At 36.0% G+C, this 23889-nt stretch overlaps 2 protein-coding genes and 1 pseudogene across 2 annotated transcripts; 1 reads left to right on the forward strand and 2 right to left on the reverse strand.

Annotated features, from left to right (window-relative positions):
- The first annotated feature begins 14868 nt into the window (after window positions 1–14868).
- Window positions 14869–16900, forward strand: LOC141701356 (large ribosomal subunit protein eL6x-like). Its single transcript, XM_074505029.1, has 4 exons — window positions 14869–15210; window positions 15286–15392; window positions 16343–16524; window positions 16607–16900. The coding sequence occupies exons 1-4, from the start codon at window positions 14957–14959 to the stop codon at window positions 16760–16762; spliced, it is 699 nt and encodes a 232-aa protein (XP_074361130.1). The 5' UTR covers window positions 14869–14956; the 3' UTR covers window positions 16763–16900.
- A 557-nt stretch (window positions 16901–17457) lies between these two features.
- LOC141701355 (polygalacturonase inhibitor-like) lies at window positions 17458–18671 on the reverse strand (annotated as a pseudogene).
- A 967-nt stretch (window positions 18672–19638) lies between these two features.
- LOC141701357 (polygalacturonase inhibitor 1-like) lies at window positions 19639–20869 on the reverse strand. Its single transcript, XM_074505030.1, has one exon. The coding sequence runs from the start codon at window positions 20777–20779 to the stop codon at window positions 19784–19786; it is 996 nt and encodes a 331-aa protein (XP_074361131.1). The 5' UTR covers window positions 20780–20869; the 3' UTR covers window positions 19639–19783.
- Window positions 20870–23889: the final 3020 nt, after the last annotated feature.

The following is a 23889-nucleotide window of genomic DNA, read 5'->3' on the forward strand; positions in this document are numbered from 1 at the left end:
TCGGGAAGTAAGCCCATCTAATTGAGTCGGCATAAGCGACAGGCCGGGCTACGGTCTATCAAAGTATAAGTGGCTGGGTGGCAGTCCATCAACGCGTAAGAGGCCGGGTGGCGGTCCAGCACAAGGTCCTTATGTGGCCAGGGTGATGACCGGTGGGGGATTCATCCATCTACTAGTAGAAAAGGTTACTTATTGGTATCTTTGCCTGATCAGCAAGATATCGGGTTTATGCCAAAATTCTTTTCTTTCCAAAATTTATTGGATATTGCAACTCTGTTCATACTTTACATGACAGAGGTTTCCAGGAAATATATGGGAGATATATATGAATATATTTATATATCGGGACTTAATGAAGCATCTCGTAACTTCATTATTTATAATGATATTTCAAGGATTGAATCTATTCAAGTCTTATCTGTAGTCTCATCTGGGTGATGAACTTTTGAAACTAATTATAACTTGAACGGTGGTAGTTCAAGTAGTATTTGGAAAAGATATAAGTATATTGGAGTATCTTGTAACTTCATCTTTTAAACTTATATCTAGTAAATGATTATCTTATGCATGACAAAGATTTTCAGAAAAACATTGAGACAAGGTTAGATATATGAGATCACCTTGCAACGATATTTTTATACAGTTATACACTGGAACTCTGTGTGTATTATGCATGGAAGAGGACTTCCAATATTTTGAAAAGTATATATGTATATATATACTGAATATTTTGCGACTTCATCGCATTAAGATATCAAACTTGGTTCATTTCTTTTGACCAAGATTTTCATGAGTACTATGAGAATGCTCATATATTGTAAATTATTATACATATTATTTCGGTGGGCTTGTTGCTCACCCTTGCTTTCTTTTTTTCATCACACAATATCAGATAGATAAGATGAACAGGACCAAGCTCCCAATTCGCAAGCGGATAGGAAACGTTCCGCAGCTTTCGGGAAGCGTTGAGGCCGCTGTAGCGGAGGTAGAAATTACCAATAGGCTAGGCTTTCAACTTTTGATATACCAGATTATGTATATTTATGAATTGTAATAATGGCAAAGAAATGTAAATTTATTCAGAAACCTTTTTAAGGTGTATTGGCATATAATGGCGGAATAAAATGACTTGTGATTATTTTTGGATATTCATCTCTGAGACTATAACTTGTGGTGTGTGTGTTTATTGTGGGGTCACAGTACAGAGTAGTTGATAATTTATTAAGATTGGGTGTTATTAAGGGAAATGGAACTCGTGACAACCCGGATCCCCGACCCCGGATTTGGGGGTGTTACAGAAGTGGTATCAGAGCTAAGCGTTATAAACCTCAGAGATGATGTGACGTAAAGATAATAAGTTCACTAAGATAATAAGAACTCTTGCCAAGTTCATAGTCGGGCTACCTAACGTAGTACTGACAGTTAAAACCCTTACGGGAACCCTTATAAATATCGTGATAGTAACATAGTTCATTCTCGTATAGGGCAGCGGGGCACCGCACCCTGAGGTTCAGGAGCATCAGCATGAGGATGTTTTATTACAAGCTGGAGATCAAATTGTGAATCCGATGGAGTACCCTAATGAGGGACCGGATGAGATTCATATTGAGAATGTTGCGGTTGAGGATGTTATTCCGGAAAGGATTGTGGCTGAGGAGGATCTCATGGAGGATCCTGATGAGAATGAAGAGAGGACCGCTGAGGAATTGATGACCGTAGTCAGGGCGACTACCAGAGCAAGAATGGCCGCGAGGGTGGCACTAGAGGATGAAGAGTTACCAAGGGGACAAAGGTTAATGAGGGCAGAAGGAGTGGGGCCTTCCACGACCCCAATTATACCTGTATCAGACCCGCTTCCAGAGGTTCCTGTAGACATCCATGAGGTTCCACCAATTCCTGTTCCCTCCCCTGTACAGAGCCCAGCACCTACTGAGGAAATGCCACCTTTATCTCCTGCACCATTGTCACCTGATACCGTGCTTGGTTATCCGTTTGGATCTCCTGGGTCTGCACCACCTGCACCCCATGGACTGCTAGATGCTACCACTCAGGCTTCTCTTATCGCCAATTATAATATGACTTTGGGTGGCCTGTCCGAGGCCCGTAATGTTAGGAGTGATCTGTTGGATCGACTTACTGCACCAAGGATTGAGGGCGGGGTACTTCCGGCAGGATTAGATTATAGCATGGAAAGGATTGAGGCTACCACCCGTGTTACAACTAGAGGCCATCTTGAGGGTCAGATTGATCCAGCTCTACTTGCAACTATCCTAGACCTCATCACCGCTTTAATGGAGCAGGTTAGGGATGTCGTGCGTGCCCGCATTTCTTGATCCATAATAGTGTGCAGAGTCTGAACAATCTGACAAGAATTTCATGTAGCACCGCTTTTGGAAGGATTAGCCTAAGTTATGAATGATTAGTTTTAATGACTAGATGATTATCTATGGTAGTACTTTTGGGATAGAAACGATCAGATCAAATGATGTAATTCTCTTTAATATGTTCAGTTGTTGTACCCTCGAACCAATGGTTATGTATATATTCGTTAATTTCAGTTCAGATCAGTTCATGGTGATAAGTTCATATTGTCAATTGCACTATTAACACGTAAGAGGGTGCCATAAAGTTTATAGAACTTGAGAATTCATAATTTGCAATCGTGCAAGGACTGAACGAGGGAAAGACTTAAGCAAAGTAAGTAAGACAAATATCCAGAGATTCTCAAAATTTTTCCAAGTAATATGCCCCCACAAGGAATAAGATTAGGGTCAAACCTTGAATGTGATAATCAGGGAGGTCGCAATTAAGATATAAGGGAGCCCATAACATAATGAATTGGAAAATGAGGATTTTAACGTATAAGATAACCCCAAGTATGGGAGAAGGATGAAACATTTCATACTAAGGAAACAGAAAGTCGAGTAAGGAAAGGAGACCCGAGACGGTACTCCTATACGGCAATTCATGGACCTGTCTAAAAAGGACTTAGACTATTATCCCCAACCACCACCTTGAGGAAACAATGCGGTAGGAAATTCTTTCGTGACCTTTAAATCGCTAAGCTCACAGAGTTCCAAGGAACAGGTTGACCCAGTCGAGGCAAGAGCCTGGCTAAAGGAAATATAGGAATCATTTGAAATTCTAAATGATTGACGAATCACAAAAGACTGTTTTGTCACTTACCCTCCTAAGAGAAGGGCCACCACTGGTGAAAGACCAAGAAAGGCACGGAGCCAGAGGTTAGAATAAACTGATTAAAGTTCAGTCAATTGCTTCGGGAAAGTAATTCCCGAGGTTATGGAGATAGTGTAAAAGCTTTAGAGTCAGAACAAAGGCGGACGAGTATGTTGAAATATGAAGCTAAGTTGTAAAAGTTGTCAAGATTCGTTCTGATGACAAGAATCCCAGAACGATGTGATGCTTGAAGTCAATGATTAGAGGGTTCATAAAATAATGATTGTAAGAGAAAGGAAAATATAGGGAGACTGAAGTGGAAAGAAATAAAAAGGCAATAGAGTTTGAGGTATGATAAGGGAGTTAGGTATGAGGAAGTCTTAAAGACTTGTAGCAATAGATATAGAAAAGTATGCATTCGTCAGGATGAGGGTGATTCACCATGAGTTAAAATTGATGGTTGAAGGCATAAGAGATACATATATTTTATCCCCTGTAAGTTGGGAGGATTCGAGGAAACCTTGAGATAGTTCGAAGGATAAATAATGAGACGCGGATAGGCTGAGGAGACAAGGAAGTAAGAAAATTAGGAGAATTGGAGGAAGGAAGTGACCTTCAAGAATGTGAAGTGTAAGACCGGTGGCTTGATACCCAGAAAGGGAGACGCTAGGTATGAAAGATATCCCAATATTGAGATGATTGTTGAGATAAACAACAAAAGTAAATAAGGAATTATTAAGAAGAAGTTCATGTTGAACATGACCAATATCTTCCAGAACATCCTTGTTATCGTTACCAGATTAGGCAAGAAAAGCGGATAACCGTTGATTCTTTTGGAAGCCATTTTGATTAACCTCATTTTGTATACAGATGTTATTGTGAAATTAGGCATATACTATCGAGGTGGGAATGATTGAATAAGACACCCTTATCAGGGATATATGACTTGATTTATCCATGGAAGGATGCAGGTACCTTTTTCAAGTGGAATTACGGATAGAACATCGGTAACTTAAAATGAATCCTAGGGGAATGCATAAAGGTTGGCATTTCGCCCTTAATAGGGACAGTAAGAGTTTTGACAGTATGATTTGGAAAGGGTTAAGGTAACAACAACCTTTAAGAATCAGTGGAGAAATTTTTCAGAAGTATATAGACAATGGTTTTAGTATTAGTAAATGGTATTTTGATATGCCCTGTATCTAGGGAATACAGGAGGAACGATTCAAGGATAACCTTAGAGGTTTTACAAGGAGAAAGGTAAAATTCAAAATTTTCAAGAATAGAAATGTTGATAAAGGAAATATGACGTAATTATATTGATGCCAAGTGAGGCACGTGTTAAACCACGAGAAGGTATGGATCGAACCAGTAATGGTCGAAATTGTTCAGGGCAATTAGGACTTAAGATAAAAGATGTTCTAATTATGATTGAGAGTCAGTCATGACAGTGATTAACCTCTAAAGACTGAGGGGATAACTTATGGAAAAATGGTAATTTTTTTTACTCATCAGATTTTAAGGAAAACATCTTCACATAAGCTGTGATTGAAATAAGGTAGAAAATTTATTTGGAGGTGGTTAAAATGACATTGACTGTAAGGAAATTTTAATATCAGGAAAGGCCAAAGAGGTGGCCGACACTTTAAAGGTAAGAGGATAATTATAGGCGCTTATGCCAAAGGAATACAGTGATGATGGTTAAAGCTATGCAGGTTGTATTATGGTTTGGAAGGTTGACATTCCTTCTGATGACTGTGCAATACCCAACCGTAATAGTGGTTGGTAAAGGTTTAATTCGTGTAATCGCCATGAGCGGGCTATCTATCTCAGAAGGTACTATCTTGAGAATAATCTGTCACCATATTTCAAAAAAAAAAGGACTAAACGAACCTTTGAGTTAAGTCTTCTATCGAAGGCATATGATTAAGAATGGTATTAACCTGCTATCGTTGCTTTGACTGAAACTCTTCTGCAATTTTATCTGCTTCATGTCATGTATGTATGTCAGGATCAGGAGTGTTCTTCATGAATCATGAATGGTGATTATGTTACCTCCTTAGAAGGATTTTATACGACATATATGGACTCCGTATGGTTAGATATTAAGATTTCATGGAAAATGAATGACGACAGTAAGTCAGTGGTGGACCATAGTATTGCAGCAATGATTCTGTGAGTAATGAGTCGATTACAACCATGAGAGTTGTATTGGAATGGATATTGAGATTAAGTACCACTAATTGGGTCGTGGTGGCATATAAGTTATCATTGATAGACTAATTAAGTAGAGTATCTACCTATTGAATATTTATTCCCTCTTATGAAAAGAGAGTCGTATTACTATATGAGGAAGGTTGCGGTGCAAGCATAGGATTCTAGTAACGATGATGTCTAGAATGAGATCCCAGATTCGATTTTCGATATCGAGGGAGTTTCAAAGGTGATTATGTATAAGCTTGAGGAAGAGCATGGGTCCCTAGAATGATGGACGGATATTTAAGCATGCAAAATGCGATGCGATAATACTTGATGTTGATATAAATACATATATGTTTTATTCTACTATGACAAACCTCTATAGTTCAGAGGTAGATTCCAAGCCAGATATTTTATGGCAATAAAATTTTTTACGTATATACAATTCTCTTCAGTTCGTTCTTTTCTTTTCTTTTCATTTCATGTAAGCTGAGAAGAACAACCCTTCCAGAAGGGGAGGTATTGCCGAATGACTATCTATCTTTGTTATAGAAGCCTAGTAGGATATCACATGTTGTTTAATTGCTTGTCAAGTACTAAAGGCTGGCCACCTTCTGTACTAACTATGCAATGTAACAAGTGTTCATGATCATAGTGATCTCTCAATAAATTCTTTTACTTCTATACGATGGATCAAGCTTCCAAAGATAGAAGCAGCTAAAAAAGGAGTAGTAAAGTTGTGGTAGTATTCGGAATGGAAACACATTCGTGATACTAAGGGTGACGTGGTTATTAAAAGGTTATAGAACGCTAACGAGCAGAAGTATAACCAGTATTAGGAACGGAAGGTAGTAGCGATTACGAACTGGAAAAGAATGGGTATTGAGAAGTAAAAGCTCTAATGCTAAAAGTTATAATGAGAGTCTGTGCAATAGATTTGAAAGAAATTGGAATGATCACTTAGCACGAATTGAGTTTTCTTATGACGATGGATGATATGGCAGTGTTGGAATGTCGCCTTATGAGGCCCTATACAGAAAGAGATGCCGATCTCCCTTGTATCAGAATGAAGTTGCAGAGTGCTAGATGTTCGGACCAGCAGTGGTCCAAGGGACCAAGGATATAATAGATCTAATCAGAGGACGGCTGGTAGTAGCCCAAGATGGACATAAGAAGTATGTTGAATTGATAATGAAAGGACAAGGAGTATGAAGTAGGGGACCTAGTATTGTGAAAGGTATCCCCTTGGAAAGCCTTGGAAAGGATTGATGAGGTTCGGAAAGAAAGCAAAGCTAAGCCCACGAATTGTTGGACCCTTGGATATATTAAGACGTATTGGGAAGATAGCATATGAGCTAGCCCTAACCCCGAACATGTAGCAGGTCGTAACGTGTTTCACGTATCAATATTAAGGAAGTGTAATTCAGATGCCAGATAAATAGGGGCATATGAGCACATAGACATGCAACCCGACGTAACCTATATGGAGCAACCAGGAAGGGTTATAGAGTGAAAAGGAACAAGTGCTTAGGAGAAGGATTATCAAACTAGGCAGAGTTTGGTGGTGGGACCACAATGTGGGAAAATTTACTCGAGGGTTAGAAAGTGCAATGCTAAGAGAGTATCCCTATTCATTTTCTATCTGATTCCAGGACGGAATCCTTTTAAGGAGGGGAGACTGTAATAACCCCAATTTTTGGAAATTTTTGAAACCCTTATGAATAGTGTTTTTGCTGAATGGGAAAACTTTTCATGCCACACTATGTAGGGGTTCTGGTATGGATATTTTGAGATTTTATTAGTACTTTATATGGGATATAAGTGTATGTAAAGATCGTCAGAATCCAAATTCCGAACACTTTGATTTTCCCAGAAATCCACTAGATACGGAAAGAATTGAGTATAGGATAACAGGATAAAAAGGATTTAAATTAAAGGATTATAAGAGAGGATCATAAAAGGAATATGATATATTGAGAAAGGTTAAGGGAACCTAAGTAATAAGATCCCGGGTATGATCCCTCAAACGATAAACGAAAACGAAAGTTAAGCGAACCGTATAACAGATCAGCGGTCATTAGGCAAACAATTAGGAAGTTAATCAAAGAGATTAGTGGGGATGATGTCACCCAACCAATGAGAAGAGGACAAGGAGGGAAAGATGACATCATAGCATGACACAAGCATGACATGGGAAGGAAGGAGGTGTGGTTGAATGAGAACCACACAAAGTCCAAGGTTAAATAGGTAATTAACTAAAACAAAAATAAAACCAACCAACCAATCCAAATAATTCATTCTTCATCAAAACAAAAAGGAACCAAGGCATTATTTCTTCATTTGCTCTCGGCTTTTTCACTTTTTAAAGGCAAGAATTTTCAAAATCCAAGATCCAAGCTTCCTAAATTGGTGAGTTAATTCCCTAATCATCCTTATGCATAGTTATGGCTATATCATGAGTTTAAGCCTTCAATTCTTTCTCAATATTTTTCAATAAATCAATGAAGAAGACAATGAATAGTGTTTTCAAGGTTTTAACTTGAATTTTTTCTTGTTTTCCTTTAAGATCCAAGCATCCATAAGACTTCTCAAAGCTTCTTAAGGCTTCCTAGCTACTCCCACCACTTCAAGGAAGGTATATCATCTCCAAACCCTAGATTCCTATGTATAATAAGATGATTTTGATTATTATGGTGATATAGTAGCTTAATGCTTGTGGTTTAGAGTGTGGGTTGGAGTGGTAGTGAAATGGAATGGTGAATCTTGTTGTTTTGGTTAAAAGAACTTAAGTATAGTTAAATTCAAGCTTAGGCATAAGTATAAATGTTAATATTGAATTGATTGGGGCTGTTATGATGTGATAAGGATGTACTTTGGTTGTATGAATGGGTTGAGGTTGAATTGTGATGGTTTTTGAATGGTTTAAATTTGGGAAATCGCATAAACATAGCCGTCGTAATGTCCGATTTACTTTAGACTGCTTTTGTTCATAACATTAGGACCCGAGAACCCCCTGCTAGATTTTGACCATTGCCATGTTTAGATAGCTCATGTTACGAGCTTCATTTTGATATGTAGTTCGTTCGATTCCGATGCACGATTTAGGAGAAACGACCGTTTCAAGTAACGGCATTTCGCGAACGAAACTTTTTCCCTCGCCTTACTTTGAAACATAGGTTAAAGACCAAAAAGGGTTAATTAATGTATGAAACAATTATGGTAAGTGTGTTAGGCAGTTAGTAAGCCACTCGCAAAAGAATCGCCTTAAAACTCGTAATGGTTAATTTATTAAAAATGGTGGAGCCGAGGGTACTCGAGTGACTTAAGAGAACCAGTAAGCGCAAAGCGAGCGTTAGAGTCTAATTTGGTTAGAGTATAGAATTACAAGTGACTTTGGTTTAATTCCAACTTACTTGTTGTTTATAGGTTACCAGACTCGTCCCGAGCCTTTTATCACCCCCAGTCGCTCAGGCAAGTTTTCTACCCGTTATACTGTTATTGTGATGTATATTTGTATATGCATTATCTTGCGATAGATGCATGTTGGTTAATTAGCAAATGTTGCGATATATTGAAGCATGCTGATATGGTATATATATGCATGCCTGTTTCGTATTCTTGCCATATATATCTGTTGGTTCAGTTGATAATACCTGTGCTAGAGAATAACGGTAATTTGCATATACCCTTAGTATAGGGACCCAAAGGTGAAAACATTTTCTAAAACCGGGAGTCGAGGATCCCGAGTAGATTTTATATATATATATATTTATATATATATGGTTATAGTTTTCCAAGCTATTAATCGAATAAGATTTATTCGATAACTTTATTTTATTTAATGAATATTATTTGAATATTCATCCGAGGACTTATGACTCCTTTATTTTATTATTGAATATTATTTCGAATATTCATTCGAGGGCTTATGACTCAGTTTATATTATTTAATGATTGTTAATTGGATAGTCATTTGAGGATGTATTGACTCCTTTATTTTATTTAATGAATATTATTTATAATATTCATTCGAGGTATTATGACTCCGCTTATTATTTAATAATATTCTTTATTTTATTAAAGAATAATGTTTCGATAATCAAACCTATTTTCAATTATTCAAATAAAGATAATACTTTCATATAAGTATATCTTTGGTTATTTAATATCCATTTCAAGTATAAGTTTTAAAACTTCTACTTCGATTATTTTTATAAGATTATTCTCTATGGGAATATTATTTAAATAATAATATTCAGATATTTTCTAAATATATTGGGACTGATTTACTTCATTAAATCAGCATTACTCCAAACACTCTTTAAAGTGTTTTCGAGTCTTCAAAATGATTTTTAAAAGTTAGAGCGGATCCCAAAACTCATTTTTTTATATTTAAGATCTTCCTTTCAAGGGGGATTTAAATACTCGCTCAAAACCTGGGGGATCCAGCTCTGTGGTGCATTTTATATTCGCAACGTGGTTGCTGTTTTGAGAAAACAAATGAATTGATTACTTACCCAACGTTCGGGAAGTAAGCCCATCTAATTGAGTCGGCATAAGCGACAGGCCGGGGTACGGTCTATCAAAGTGTAAGTGGCTGGGTGGCAGTCCATCAACGCGTAAGAGGTCGGGTGGCGGTCCAGCACAAGGTCCTTATGTGGCCAGGGTGATGACCGGTGGGGGATTCATCCATCTACTAGTAGAAAAGGTTACTTATTGGTATCTTTGCCTGATCAGCAAGATATCGGGTTTATGCCAAAATTCTTTTCTTTCCAAAATTTATTGGATATTGCAACTCTGTTCATACTTTACATGACAGAGGTTTCCAGAAAATATATGGGAGATATATATGAATATATTTATATATCGGGACTTAATGAAGCATCTCGTAACTTCATTATTTATAATGATATTTCAAGGATTGAATCTATTCAAGTCTTATCTTGTAGTCTCATCTGGGTGATAAACTTTTGAAACTAATTATAACTTGAACGGTGGTAGTTCAAGTAGTATTTGGAAAAGATATAAGTATATTGGAGTATCTTGTAACTTCATCTTTTAAACTTATATCTAGTAAATGATTATCTTATGCATGACAAAGATTTTCAGAAAAATGTTGAGACAAGGTTAGATATATGAGATCACCTTGCAACGATATTTTTATACAGTTATACACTGGAACTCTGTGTGTATTATGCATGGAAGAGGACTTCCAATATTTTGAAAAGTATATATGTATATATATATACTGAATATTTTGCGACTTCATCGCATTAAGATATCAAACTTGGTTCATTTCTTTTGACCAAGATTTTCATGAGTACTATGAGAATGCTCATATATTGTAAATTATTATACATATTATTTCGGTGGGCTTGTTGCTCACCCTTGCTTTCTTTTTTTCATCACACAACATCAGATAGATAAGATGAACATGACCAAGCTCCCAATTCGCAAACGGATAGGAAACGTTCCGCAGCTTTCGGGAAGCGTTGAGGCCGCTGTAGCGGAGGTAGAAATTACCAATAGGCTAGGCTTTCAACTTTTGATGTACCAGATTATGTATATTTATGAATTGTAATAATGGCAAAGAAATGTAAATTTATTCAGAAACCTTTTTAAGGTGTATTGGCATATAATGGTGGAATAAAACGACTTGTGATTATTTTTGGATATTCATCTCTGAGACTATAACTTGTGGTGTGTGTGTTTATTGTGGGGTCACAGTACAGAGTAGTTGATAATTTATTAAGATTGGGTGTTATTAAGGGAAATGGAACTCGTGATAACCCGGATCCCCGACCCCGAATTTGGGGGTGTTACACAAAGCAACTCAGGATTTGTGCTCGCCTTTGATTCTGCCATTTATTTTTGTTGTCACTTGCAGTTTTATCGAATTAAAGTAGACACAAATTAGCTAAAGGTTAGTTTTATGTGTTGAAATGACAAAGTACTGAAAGAAACAAAAACACTGCCATACTTTAAAAGTAATTAGAAAAACCATTTACGCGGAAAACCCTAACTTGTAACATAAACATTCATATAATATGGTCTTAAACTAATACCGAGTGTATAAATAAAATGAATATAAAATAAGATCAAACATGCTGGAGCCTTACCATTTTAACCGAGTTGTGTGTGGTCAGAGCTAGAATGTCGGCACAAGAGACAACACCACAAGAGACAACACCAGGACAAATATTTTCACCTACAGCTATACCATCAACAACCTCAAATACCCTGGAAGAATTAACATTTGGAGTTTCTCTTTTCAGTCTTGTAAATTAAAATGTGCCATCGAGAAGAATTAATCTAATACATCTCTGAAAAAAAATCAAAGTAATGATGAGTACAAATAATATAAAAGTAGATATACGACATAATCAAAACACTATTGCATAATTCTAAATTTTATGCATTTGGGATTAACAAATTAACAAATAAACTCATTTGCGACTTCTGTCTAGGGGAAAAACTCATGTGTGTTAATATTTCACGATGGTTTAGTTTTGGTTGTCATTGTTAATACAATCAAATTCAGATTTGTTGCCAAAAACAATTAGATATTAAGCACTACAATTACTCATATCAAAGTGATCCATTCAGCATAATGTCTTGTTAAGATTACCATGGACAACTTGAAACTTTAGAATATGAACAAACCATATCACTGTCGAACTACCAAGTCTATTGATCACCTCAAAACCTAAATTCAAAATCTAATTGCATAAAGCAAAATAAATACCAAAATCAAACCATACATATTCATTGCATATCAGCAAAGCTAAACTTAACACTTACTTAAGGTGCACAGAGGATTTCTACAAAGTGACTTGGGAAATTATAACTGATTACCAATCAAAAGCAGTAAGATTATTAATTAAAGCTTGAGGGGAAAAACTGAAAATACCAATGTCTCTCTGTCCCTATCAAGCCGAAGACATTACTCTCCTGGCTATAGTGATAGTGCATTATGGCATAACCTAGTGATATATACACTTTACAAAGTAGTGTTCACCTCACAACAACACATTATAGAAGGGTCTGGGCCTAAACACTAAAATGCAAGTTGAGTTTGTATATTTGTTGCATTGGTGAGTTAGTCCTGTAAAACAAAAAATAAATAAATAAATAAATAATGATTCATAATTAGAGTTAGTCCTGAAAGACAAAAAAATGGAATAAACAAATAATGATTCATAATTAGATAGTATGCTCATGCAGTGCTCTGGACAATGGAATATCCGCGCACATATAAAAACGTAATCCAAAAAGTATACATTAATGTCATGGTATACAGTAAAGCATGTTTCTCTTTTAAATATATTAAAAAATATTCCTCAAATATAATATTAGTGAAGATTGATTGGCAAACTAATCTACATTGGTAAGTTCAATGTTATCCTTGATTCTATAGATCGAAAACCTTATCACGCCTAACTCATACCTATCAATTTATATATAAGAATTAATCACAACTTTTTATTGAAAATGCAGCAATTACAAATTTTCCCTACAAAATCTAGAAGGATTAATTATGAATGTAATTCCAGCTTATTTACGCCATGAAATGGATTCTCCTACAAAACATATTGTGTCTAAAGATCTATAAAGTAATTGTCATCCTTGTATTTCAAGATTTGAGCTTTCTGTCTTTTACCCACCCGGAAATATAGTACTTTAATCACAACTCAATATCATAAAAATGAGTTGATTCTGCACATTTCTGAACACATGCCGGAAATCAAAAAAATTTAATGATATGAAGTGGTTGGTGTTATGAGTCGAGCTTATAAGCTTCCTTGGAAGTCAGGACATTGTTTCCATCCATCCATCCTTTTTTTAATCTTTTTTTGCAATAACATGGTACAAAAAAATATAACAAATTTCCAAAAAATAGAGTGTGAAATTTTGGCAAAATATAGATGAAAAACAGAATGCAATCTGACGTACATGCTAAAAAAAACTTAGTGTTAACTAATGACAGATGCCAGATATACACAAAATTCTCAATTTTATTGTGTTGCTAATTATATTTTAAAATCTCACAAGAATAGGGAAAATAATTTGTGAATAATTCAAGCATGCAATATATAACAAACATAGGCACTCAGTCTAGTTTCTACTGCATACTTGAATTGGGTTCGACCATGGGTTTAATAAACTAACATCAATATAGAAATGTATCATAACTGGGTCTTAAATTAAATATTCTGAAATATAAAAAAATTCCAGATCATATATATGCACACATTGAAGAACAAAGAAACACCTAAAGTAAGTATCATATTAGCATAAAAATCACACCTGCCGACTTCCTGAAAACTGCAAGAACTTGCATACTGGCCGTATAAAATCTCCCTGCAAAATGAATCAATAATAAAAGATCAAAATCGGATAGCATAACAGACTTACCAGTGACATTTTATATGCTGTCTACCGAGCAGCCGAAAGGTTGTAGCCGACAAAGGCCTTTCATTTTCCAAGCCCAATAAGACAGAAAGGTTTATAATTAGATTAACTAAAGATTAATCGAAATATATATACACTTGTTGGATGATTTTCGAAATTAGGCGTCTTCACTGATGAAAAATGGAAAATGAAGAAATTAGGAAAGGAGAATATGAGTCTCGAGGAGTGCCACGTCACCTTTATATACATATATAGATAGATATAACAAATATAACTTTTTACTCTAAAGAAAATAGTATTTGTTTCGTCGCCGAGACGTAGAAGAGTTAAATGGACCCGCCAAACAAAATAATAGGCCCAAACAACACAAAACCCCCAACCGAAAATACATTTCAATAAAATTAGGGTTTATAGTATAAACACTGGACACACAAGTCACCCGCACTAACACTCATCGGCATAATGGCATTTAAATAACAAAAATTAAAACAAAATTATATTATTGGTCGATTTTAAAATAAATTTAAAATCCAATTAATTATAATTAATTAGATTTGGTCAGTATATTTGATTTCAGGCTAAAAAAATAATAAATACTATTAATTCAGTAAAAAAATTATATTATTACACTAGTAATTCATTAATCGATATAATAGCTTCAGACTAGAACAAAATAATATATAATATTCATCCGCGTTAAATAATAATATAAACAAATATGTATTAAAATCGTGTATATATAATTATTATTAAATCATATGAAAATGTTGAATAAACAAATTTCACGTTTTTAAAATTTCAATTCAATTTATATTTAAAAATTATATAAATTTGGAAAATTCATGTATCGCAATAATTTTAAGTTAGTTTACGTGAAATATGACCTTTTTTTGCTAAGAATAAGGAATATGACTTTTTTTACTTAAAAGAAAATACCATTTGTTCCGACAGAAAAAAAATATTGATTTTTCCGGTCGGTGACGTTGAAGAGTTAAATGGATCGGCCCAACAAAATTAAAGGCCCATATTACACAAAATCCACAACCAAAAATACCCCATTTCAATAAAACTAGGGTTTTACAGTATAAACACTGAACACAGGCCAGCCGCACCAAAACTCGCCGAGAGAGAGAGAGAGAGAGAGAGAGAGATTCAGAGAGATTCTACAATGGCACCGAGCAACAAGCCGAAAGTGAGCCGTAACCCAGATCTAATCCGCGGCGTAGGCAAATACTCAAGATCCCAAATGTACCACAAGCGTGGTCTTTGGGCTATCAAGGCTAAAAACGGCGGCGTTTTCCCTCGTCACGATGCTAAGCCAGCTGCGCCTGAGCCTGTTGCCAAGCCACCAAAGTACTACCCAGCTGATGAAGTTAAGAAGCCTCTTGCTAATAAGCGCAAGGCCAGGCCCACTAAGCTCAGGTTCTTTTTATTTTTGTGCCCTCTTTTATTTTTTGTTTTTTTCTTAAAAATATTCTAATTTTTTTATGTGTTTAGGGCAAGTATTACACCAGGGACAGTGTTGATTATTTTGGCTGGGAGGTTTAAGGGCAAGCGTGTTGTGTTTCTTAAGCAGCTTGCTTCTGGATTGCTTCTTGTTACTGGTCAGTTTTATTTATCGTGTTTGTTTATGATTGTTAATGCATCGGTTTCTTGTTTGATTTCGATAACAATGTATAAGATGATATAGTTTTTCATTTTTAATTTCAAGATTAGCAGAAGTATAATTAGGCTCCAAACAATTATAATGTGTTGATTGTTCTTATGTTGAATTATGTATAACATTAGTTTTACGTGAGGTAAGCAAAACAAATGCAAATTGTTGGTTAAATATTATGGGCAGAAATGTTTCCCTCGTGTTGGTTAATATTTTTTGAAATTGCTTCTTACCCTGTTATTTCTGTTGCTGCTTTATGATGAGAATACATCCAGCGGTGATTAGTGCCACTAGCGATTGTATCTCAATTTTTACCAGTGTTTTCAAATGTTAAACTGAATATCAGTTTTTTCCCTCGCTTTGCTTTGTTCTTCCCTGTAGATATGTAGGTAGATATGTATTTTAAATATGCAAAGTAGTAAAATTGTGGGAAGAAATTGGATGATTTTTTTGTAATTTTGATAATTTGGTTGATCCAATGTTTTTGCATTTGAGAATTCGTGTTTAATTATTCTTGTTAGTTTTTATCTTTAATTTGGGCCAATACTATTGTGTATTTTAGATTGAAATGTATCTAAACTCTTACCAGGGGGAAGTCACAAATTTCTTTAGGGTATAGTGTGAACTCGTTAAAAAACGTGAGGGACTACTTGTTTGTCCTCTTTTCAGATGGTTGTTACTGGTCCATATTTAAATGTTTATTACATAATAGCAGCTCTGGCATTAATGTTTTCATTTTGTTTGTAGTTGATTAGTCTTAAAGCTTTGTGGTTATGGTTTAAAATTTACCCCAACCCTTCTGTACAGTTTCTGGTAGTATATTTCAACACTAGTACAGAATATTTTTTGTTTAAGAAAGTACACATTGTTGTGTTCTTAATTTTTTTATTTCAACAGGGCCATTTAAAGTTAACGGTGTCCCTTTGAGACGTGTGAACCAAGCATATGTGATTGGTACATCAACCAAGGTTGACATTTCTGGGGTTAATGTTGAAAAGTTTGATGACAAATACTTTGCCAAGGAGGTAACAAAGAAGAACAAGAAAGGAGAAGGGGAGTTTTTTGAGGCAGAGAAAGATGTAAGACTTATTCTTAATTTTACTTAGTAGACTCCAGAAGCTTCCTCTATAAAATATATGTTGTTTTCCCCAAAATTTGTAGGAAAAGAAGGCACTCCCACCGGCTAAGAAGGAGGATCAGCAAATTGTAGATGCAGTCTTGTTGAAGTCAATTGAGTGCGTTCCAGACTTGAAGACCTACCTGAGTGCAAGATTTTCCCTCATGTCAGGAATGAAACCCCATGAGCTTGTTTTTTAAGTACTGTTATACATGAGATTCAGTTTGTGTTCACCAGTTTTTCATCTTCAATTGCTCTTCATTTGCGAGATAGAAATGTACTATTTTGTTTCCTTAGATGTTAAGGTCTCTTATCAATTGATGAATGACTTAATTTTTGCTTGGTGATTGTTTAGTTTTGCAATGATTTTCTTCATAGTATATATTCCCTCTATGTTACTCGCCGAATGAGGTCAGTGTATACCATGAAGAAAAGCGCTATTATCTGCAGTGCTTATAGGTTGACAGGGGAATCTTGGAGATCAACAATAACTATTCACATGACCAATTCCTCTTTAAAGGTTTTTACGTACATATAAGCAGGTGTCTGATTTTAGATTCATACATTATTGAGAGATGAGTTGTTAAGTTCTTTCTTGTTTCTGGAATTTTTATATTTCTCTTCTCAACCAGGTTAAAGATATTAAATTGTAAATTAAATAATAATAATTTTTAATATTTTGTATTTGTTATCAAAGCACAGGCTCGTACCAATAATTAAACTTGACGTTATTTTATACTGATTATACTACTAGGTGATAGATTTAAAATATCAAGATATAAAAGAGCAAAAAGTCTGGGAATTGTTTGTGATAGAAAGAGTTAAAATACCAAGATGAAAAATAGCAAACTGGTCTTAGTTTTATTTGTGATAGAAGCTAGCAATTGATATCGTATCATCCAAAGAATTAAGCATGTGAAATATTGGGATAAATACATAATACATTTGCTGTGTTCAAGGGTTATTATTCATTGCAATAATAAATACGTAGATGACAAGCATCCCCAAATTGCACCCCCAGAGTGAAACCATTGACTAACTTGTAGATTCTTCTATCAATAAGTTGTAATGCGATTCCTTGTAAACTTTTATTTGTAAGTTATATTTTCTTTGACAAAGAAAATACATGTAATGCCCTTATAATGTTAACAACTTCCGTCCAGAGTTGGGCCTAGCATGCAGGTAATGGAGCACCGCACAAGCAGCGGTTATGAAAGTACTCGGCGTAAGTGAAACTCTGTAAATTACCTCCTACTGGGATCTGCCCGCATAATCTGTTATAACAGAGATTAAATTGTTGTAAATATTTCAGTTTAGTCAATCGCACTGGAACACTTCCATTCAATTTGTTATGGTTCAAATCCAGAGCATTCAGAGTCTCAGGAAACTCGAGGTTTGAAATATCAAACTAGAACAAGTTCCTTGAGAAGTCAGCGTCCTGCAATGTCTTGGCTTTTCCAAACAAGAATGATAGTTGATTGTGCGAGAGAAAGAGGTCGGGCGGGGATAATCCTGTGAACGCTCCAAAGGATTCAGGGATTGTTCCAGTGAGTCTGTTGCGATCCATGTGAAGAGCAAGGAGGTTGGGAAGGAGGGACAGAGGAGGGATTGAGCCACTGAGTTGATTGAACGACAAGTCTAGGTAAGTTAACGCTGAGAGCTTGCTAAAGAATGAAGGGAAAGGTCCCCTGAGGTTGGTCCAACTGAGTCTGACCATTTGGAGTTTGGAGAGTTTAGCAATAGCTGATGGTATTTCTCCGGTGACATTTGTTAGATGCCGGAAGATTAGTTTTTCGATAAAAGGCTAGTCTCCTACTGCTGCCGGAATTTGTCCCGATATATTATCCTGGAAGATGGTGAGGGAATTAATGCGGTTGGTGTTGGGATCACAGTCCACGCAGTACCAATTGCAGGATTCAGTATCCGGGATCCGGTAAGCTAATTGGTATGGGTTATTTAGGGCTAGCTTGATTTGTAAGAGGACCTTTTCGTCCTTTGGGTTGCACCTCTTTGAGTAGGAAGGTAATGACAGGGAGAATACGTAAAAGAGAAAAACAATGAAGAGCTTCATTTTGCAGTAGTTGCTAATATGGTTGCTAATATGGTTGCTAGAAGAGATTTATAGTATCCATTTATAACATGAATTTAGAGTCTGTATCAGCTGGGATATTGGGATGCCTGCAATGTGTACTCTTAAAAAGTAAATGTGTACTCTTAAAAAGTAAACAGCTAATTACATTTCAAGAAAAAAGAGTAATGCTAATGGAGGACAAAGATAGTGCTCCAAAAACCACAAATCCCGAATTCATTCAAAATATCACAGATTCGAAATAGTAAGTTGCGATATACATAACGTTTTTGAAAACTTTTCATATTCTGTACATAATCCATGTTGTATGATTCTCTAGGGTTCTCATCCTACAACTATCAGTTCGGTTGTAACCATATGTCCGTGAAATTTTTTTGAATAGCTTTAAGTTTTTAACACCAAAAATAATAAAGGAGTCGTGTCACTCTATTCACGGTTTATTTTTTGATTTTAGGTTGTTTTTATCCGCAGACAAATAGTTTGCCTACAAATTACAATAGATAGACGTGGACCAACGTCCTTCTCCCACCTATAACACGAAAGAGATTGAAAATGCAATATACCAGTCGCAGTATTCGCTCATGTGCAGGAGACGATGCATCTTTTGCAAGTTCGGCTAGTCGGTACGAGTAGAATGAGCAGTTCAATTCTCTTACGAAAGTCAGGTATTTTGAACCTCATGAAAGCCAGTGGTCTTAGTTTTCAAGAACAAATCAATTTTATTGAAAGCTGGCCATATAGACGACTTTTTCTCTACTTGTCGTGACAAGTCAACTTCAAAAAATGCATTTGATTACGGTTTTTCATAGGATTCGGACTTAAGTTTTGACTAGTCAAGATCGAGGGCTCCTTAACCACAAGGTATATATTGGGAAGCCACATCTGCTGGATCCAACTTGATAAATATCAACAATGCCATGTACAGCAACTGCTGGGACTATACATTCCCTAATTGCTCCTAACTGTTTATGGGGTACGAATAAAACCAATGTTTAATAGTGTAGATTTATTTATATCAAAAACTGTAATTTAATTCCTCGGGGATTTTATTCGTGAAAATACAACTATATAGTCTTCGACAAATTAAAATGCATACATTAAATATATGAACGATTTCTGCGCAGCGTTAGGCCTAGCATGCAGGTAAAGGAGCGCCACACAAACACCGGTTATGAAAGTACTCTGCGTAAGTGAAGCCCTGTAAGTTGCCTCCAACTGGAATCTGTCCACACAGCCTGTTATAGCTGACGTTAAATTGCTGTAAATTATCCAATGTAGTCAATCCCACTGGAACGTTCCCCGTCAATTTGTTATGGTTCCAATCCAGATTGCTCAAACTCTCTGGAAACTCGAGCTTCGTAATATCAAACTCAAACAAGTTCCTTGAAAAATCAGCGTCTTGCAATGCCTTGCTTTTCCCGAACAAGAATGAGATGTCGCCTTCCAGTTTGTTCCGCGATAAATCAATTCTCGTAAAGTTCATGTTACCTAAAGTTTTTGGAACAGATCCTGTGAGTTGATTGTGCGAGAGGAAGAGGTCGGGCGGGGATGATCCAGTGAAAGCTCCGAAGGATTCAGGGATTGTTCCAGTGAGTCTGTTGCGGTCCAAGTGAAGAGCAAGGAGGCTGGGGAGGAGCGATAGAGACGGGGGGATTGAGCCAGAGAGTTGATTGAAAGACAAATCTAGATAGGTTAAGGTCTTGAGTTTGCTAAAAAAAGAAGGGACAGGTCCTGTGAGGTTGGTCCAGCTAAGCCTGACTGTTTTGAGTCTGGTTAGTTTCGCAATGGCTGATGGTATTTCTCCGGTAATATTCGTGATATGGCGAAATAATAGTGTTTCGAGAAAAGGCAAGTCACCGACTGCGGCTGGAATTTGGCCAGAGATATTGGCCTGGAAGACAGTGAGAGCGTTGATGCGGTTGATTTTCGGATCACAGTCCACGACATACCAATCGCAACAGTCAGTGTCCGGGTTCCACGAGGCTAAATGGTAGGGGTTGCCAAGGTCTTGCTTGATTTTTAAGAGGACCTTCTTGTCCTTAGGGTTGCATTTCTCTGCTGCATAGCAAGGGAATGACAGGGAGAGGAAGTAAAAGAGAAAAATTATGAACAGAGAGTAGGTCTTCATGTTGTAGTGCTAACTTGGTTGCACTGTTAAGATTCATGCTCTAATTTATATATAAAAAAAAATCGATCTAGAAGACAGCCTGTATTTGAAAGCCTGCTATGTTGTAGTCTCACATTAATAATTGCCCGAAGACTTCATGAAAATAAATACTCCTAAAGTGGTGTTATCTGAAGAATGGTGTTATCCGGAGAAGGATAAAGAATAAAGACATATTAAGGTTTATCTGTGTATTTCAATTTCAATTTCAATTTCAATTTCAATTACGTCAAATACAAGTAATATATTTTAATAGATACTCCCTCCGTCCCCTTCTTTCTTTACATTTTTTTTTCAATGTTCGACACACATTTTAAGGCTTTTATATACTATTTTTTTTTCTGAATAAAAATTAAATATTTAAAGTTTAATTCAGAAAAAGAAAATTTTGAAAATAAGGTATAAAACTATACTATATCTAAGCCTTAAAATACGTGTCGAGTAGTTGAAACGAAACGTAAAAAAATGAAGGGGACGGAGGGAGCAGTTCTTTTGGTTTGTATGATCGAAATTGTTTAGTTTATCGAAGTTCTATAAAATTAAAAACTTAGATAACTAGTTCTTTTGAGTTTGTACGATCGAAATAGTTGAGTTTTTCGAACGCTTAAGCGGTTAAGCGGACGCTTAAGCGAAATTTTAAGCGGGTTTATAAGTGGATAAATAATATTTATTTAAAATTTTATATATAATAATAATATGTGTAATACTAAAATAATGAAAATAAATAAAGTATCAAGAATATAAACATATTTTTTTCTTAAAACTTATATATTTTTATTTTTTAATCAAGATCATTGTTTTTTTTAAAATAAATATTAATATTAAAAATTAAAAATTTGACAAGTCAAAATCGGTTTGACCGCTTAATGATCGTTTAATCCGCTTAATAACCGCTTAATCCATTTATAAGACCGCTTAATCTTTAAAAACGCTTAATTATTCGATTAGTATAAAGTCGAAGCGCTTAATGGTCCGATTCCGCTTAAACGGCCGCTAAGGCCGCCGCTTAATGCGCTTTTCAGAACACTGGTTACTCCATACACATTAGGAACACTAGTAACACTAGTAATATTATTTGAGTACTGAGTATATATTGTATGGTGTATACGCATCAGTTATGGTACAAAGTGTTAGAAAATTAGGATTTTAGAGAGCTTAATTTAATTATGTTCTTGATGTTAATCATAAAATCTAATGATTGGAAATTATTCAATGATATTTGAACTTAAATTTTCATGTATGGTTTTAAAGATTTTCTTAATGAAATCCATATTAAATGAGACTTGAAAGTAGCTTGGAAAAACTTGGAATTTTTGAGATGTTTGTCCCACATTGAAATAAATAAAGGGGGTTGTGTGCTTACATGAGTAGTATACAACTACTAAGGTGTGTGATGGTCCATTGTGTTGTTATGTGCTTCGCGCGCGCGCCGCCGCACCGGACCGGGTCGGGTCGAAGGGCGATTTGGGCGAATGTCTCGGCCTCTCGCGTACGCGAGGCGACCTGGGCGAGGATTTTATTTATTTGAGAATTAATTTTAATTCAAATTTATTTATCAGTGATTGGATTATTATTATTATTATAATTGTTGGGCTGGGTTCGATACTGAATTGGGCTAAGTCACTTTGTTAGTGGGCTTAGTGTAATTCATTGAACCTGAACATGCATATATAATTTGATCTGTAACTGATATATTGAATTAAAATATAAATCTGATAATAATGTGGGTGTTAAGTGAAAAAACTGTTACAAATATTTTAAATTCAAAATCTGATCAGTTTTGATTTTATTTATTAATGGAGCAGTTTAATTCATATATTAATTGTGTGGGCAGTTTCACTTTTCCTCTCCTATAAATAGAGGCTAAAGTGAATGTAATAGACACACCACACAACATTCTCTTCTTTTCTCCCTCTCTGCATTTCTCTCCCCAAAACACAAGTTCGAAGTGCTGTTAGTTAGTTTTTTGGCGACTGAGGTGCTAGTCGGGGTGGAGGTTTTGTTGTTGCTGTTAACATAAACTCCAAGTTATTTTATCCTGGTGGAGATATTGCACGCATCCCAAACGCAGCAGGTAGGGGCAATATTCTCTTCAAGAGAAGCCAGGGCTTCGAGCAAGGCCTGGTGACTCAGCTGTGATCTTCTTTTCTTGGAGTTTTGTATCTGTGCACTACCATTATTTTCAGTCACTGTTGAAAGCTATGGTTTCAGGTACTTATTCGTTTTTCTCTTCGTTATTTCAGTTACTGATTTTGTTTACATGCATGCTTTATTTTGTTAATTGTGGTCTTGGCCTGGACTTACTAAATTCTTTATACACTTGCCTCTATGTTGCTATATTTGTTAGTGAGTTTTACAACATTCTTGAAGAGAATATTAGTTATTTAGAATTTAGCATTATGGTTAACGAAAGTGAGGTTATCGTTGGTGGTGGTAGCGGTTCGGGTGCAACTGCTGGGGCCATTGATTGGACCACCTATAGTTTCCCACAAGCTGTTGAACTAACCGGTTTACCAGAGAAATTCAACGGTGGCATTGACTTTTCTCGCTGGCAGAAAAGGATGAAGTTGTGGCTGACTATAAAGGGTCTATGGTCGGTTGTGGAATATGAGAAACCAGTGGTGGATCAAGAGAAGGCTGACAGAGTTAAGGCTTTTGCGAAGTGTGCTGAGAAGGATGGAGTGGGCTAGGGCGGCCATTCTGGCCGGCACTAACAAACACTTTGTTTGATGTCAATTCTTCTGATGCATACTCCGCAAAACTCTTGTGGGAGAAGCTGGACCAGACATATAATACTGACTCACAAGGTCTAGAAAAGTATTATGTGGCAAGGTTTCCTCCGAGTTCAAGCTGTTGGACAATAAGTCCATGACTGAGCAGGTGCATTAGTTCGAGATGATAGTGCAGTGCTTTGAAGGAGTTGGAATGGACCTCCCGGAGAAGTTCAAGGTGATGAGTGTGATTGAAAAGCTCCCGAAGTCTTGGGAAGAGTTCTCTCTCTCCCTGAAAAGACAGAAGGAGACATCACCTGGACCAACCTTATGCTGGACATCTCGGTGCAAGAACAACACAAG

Source organism: Apium graveolens, unplaced genomic scaffold (assembly GCF_009905375.1).
Source record: "Apium graveolens cultivar Ventura unplaced genomic scaffold, ASM990537v1 ctg3773, whole genome shotgun sequence".
Lineage (NCBI taxonomy): Eukaryota > Viridiplantae > Streptophyta > Magnoliopsida > Apiales > Apiaceae > Apium > Apium graveolens.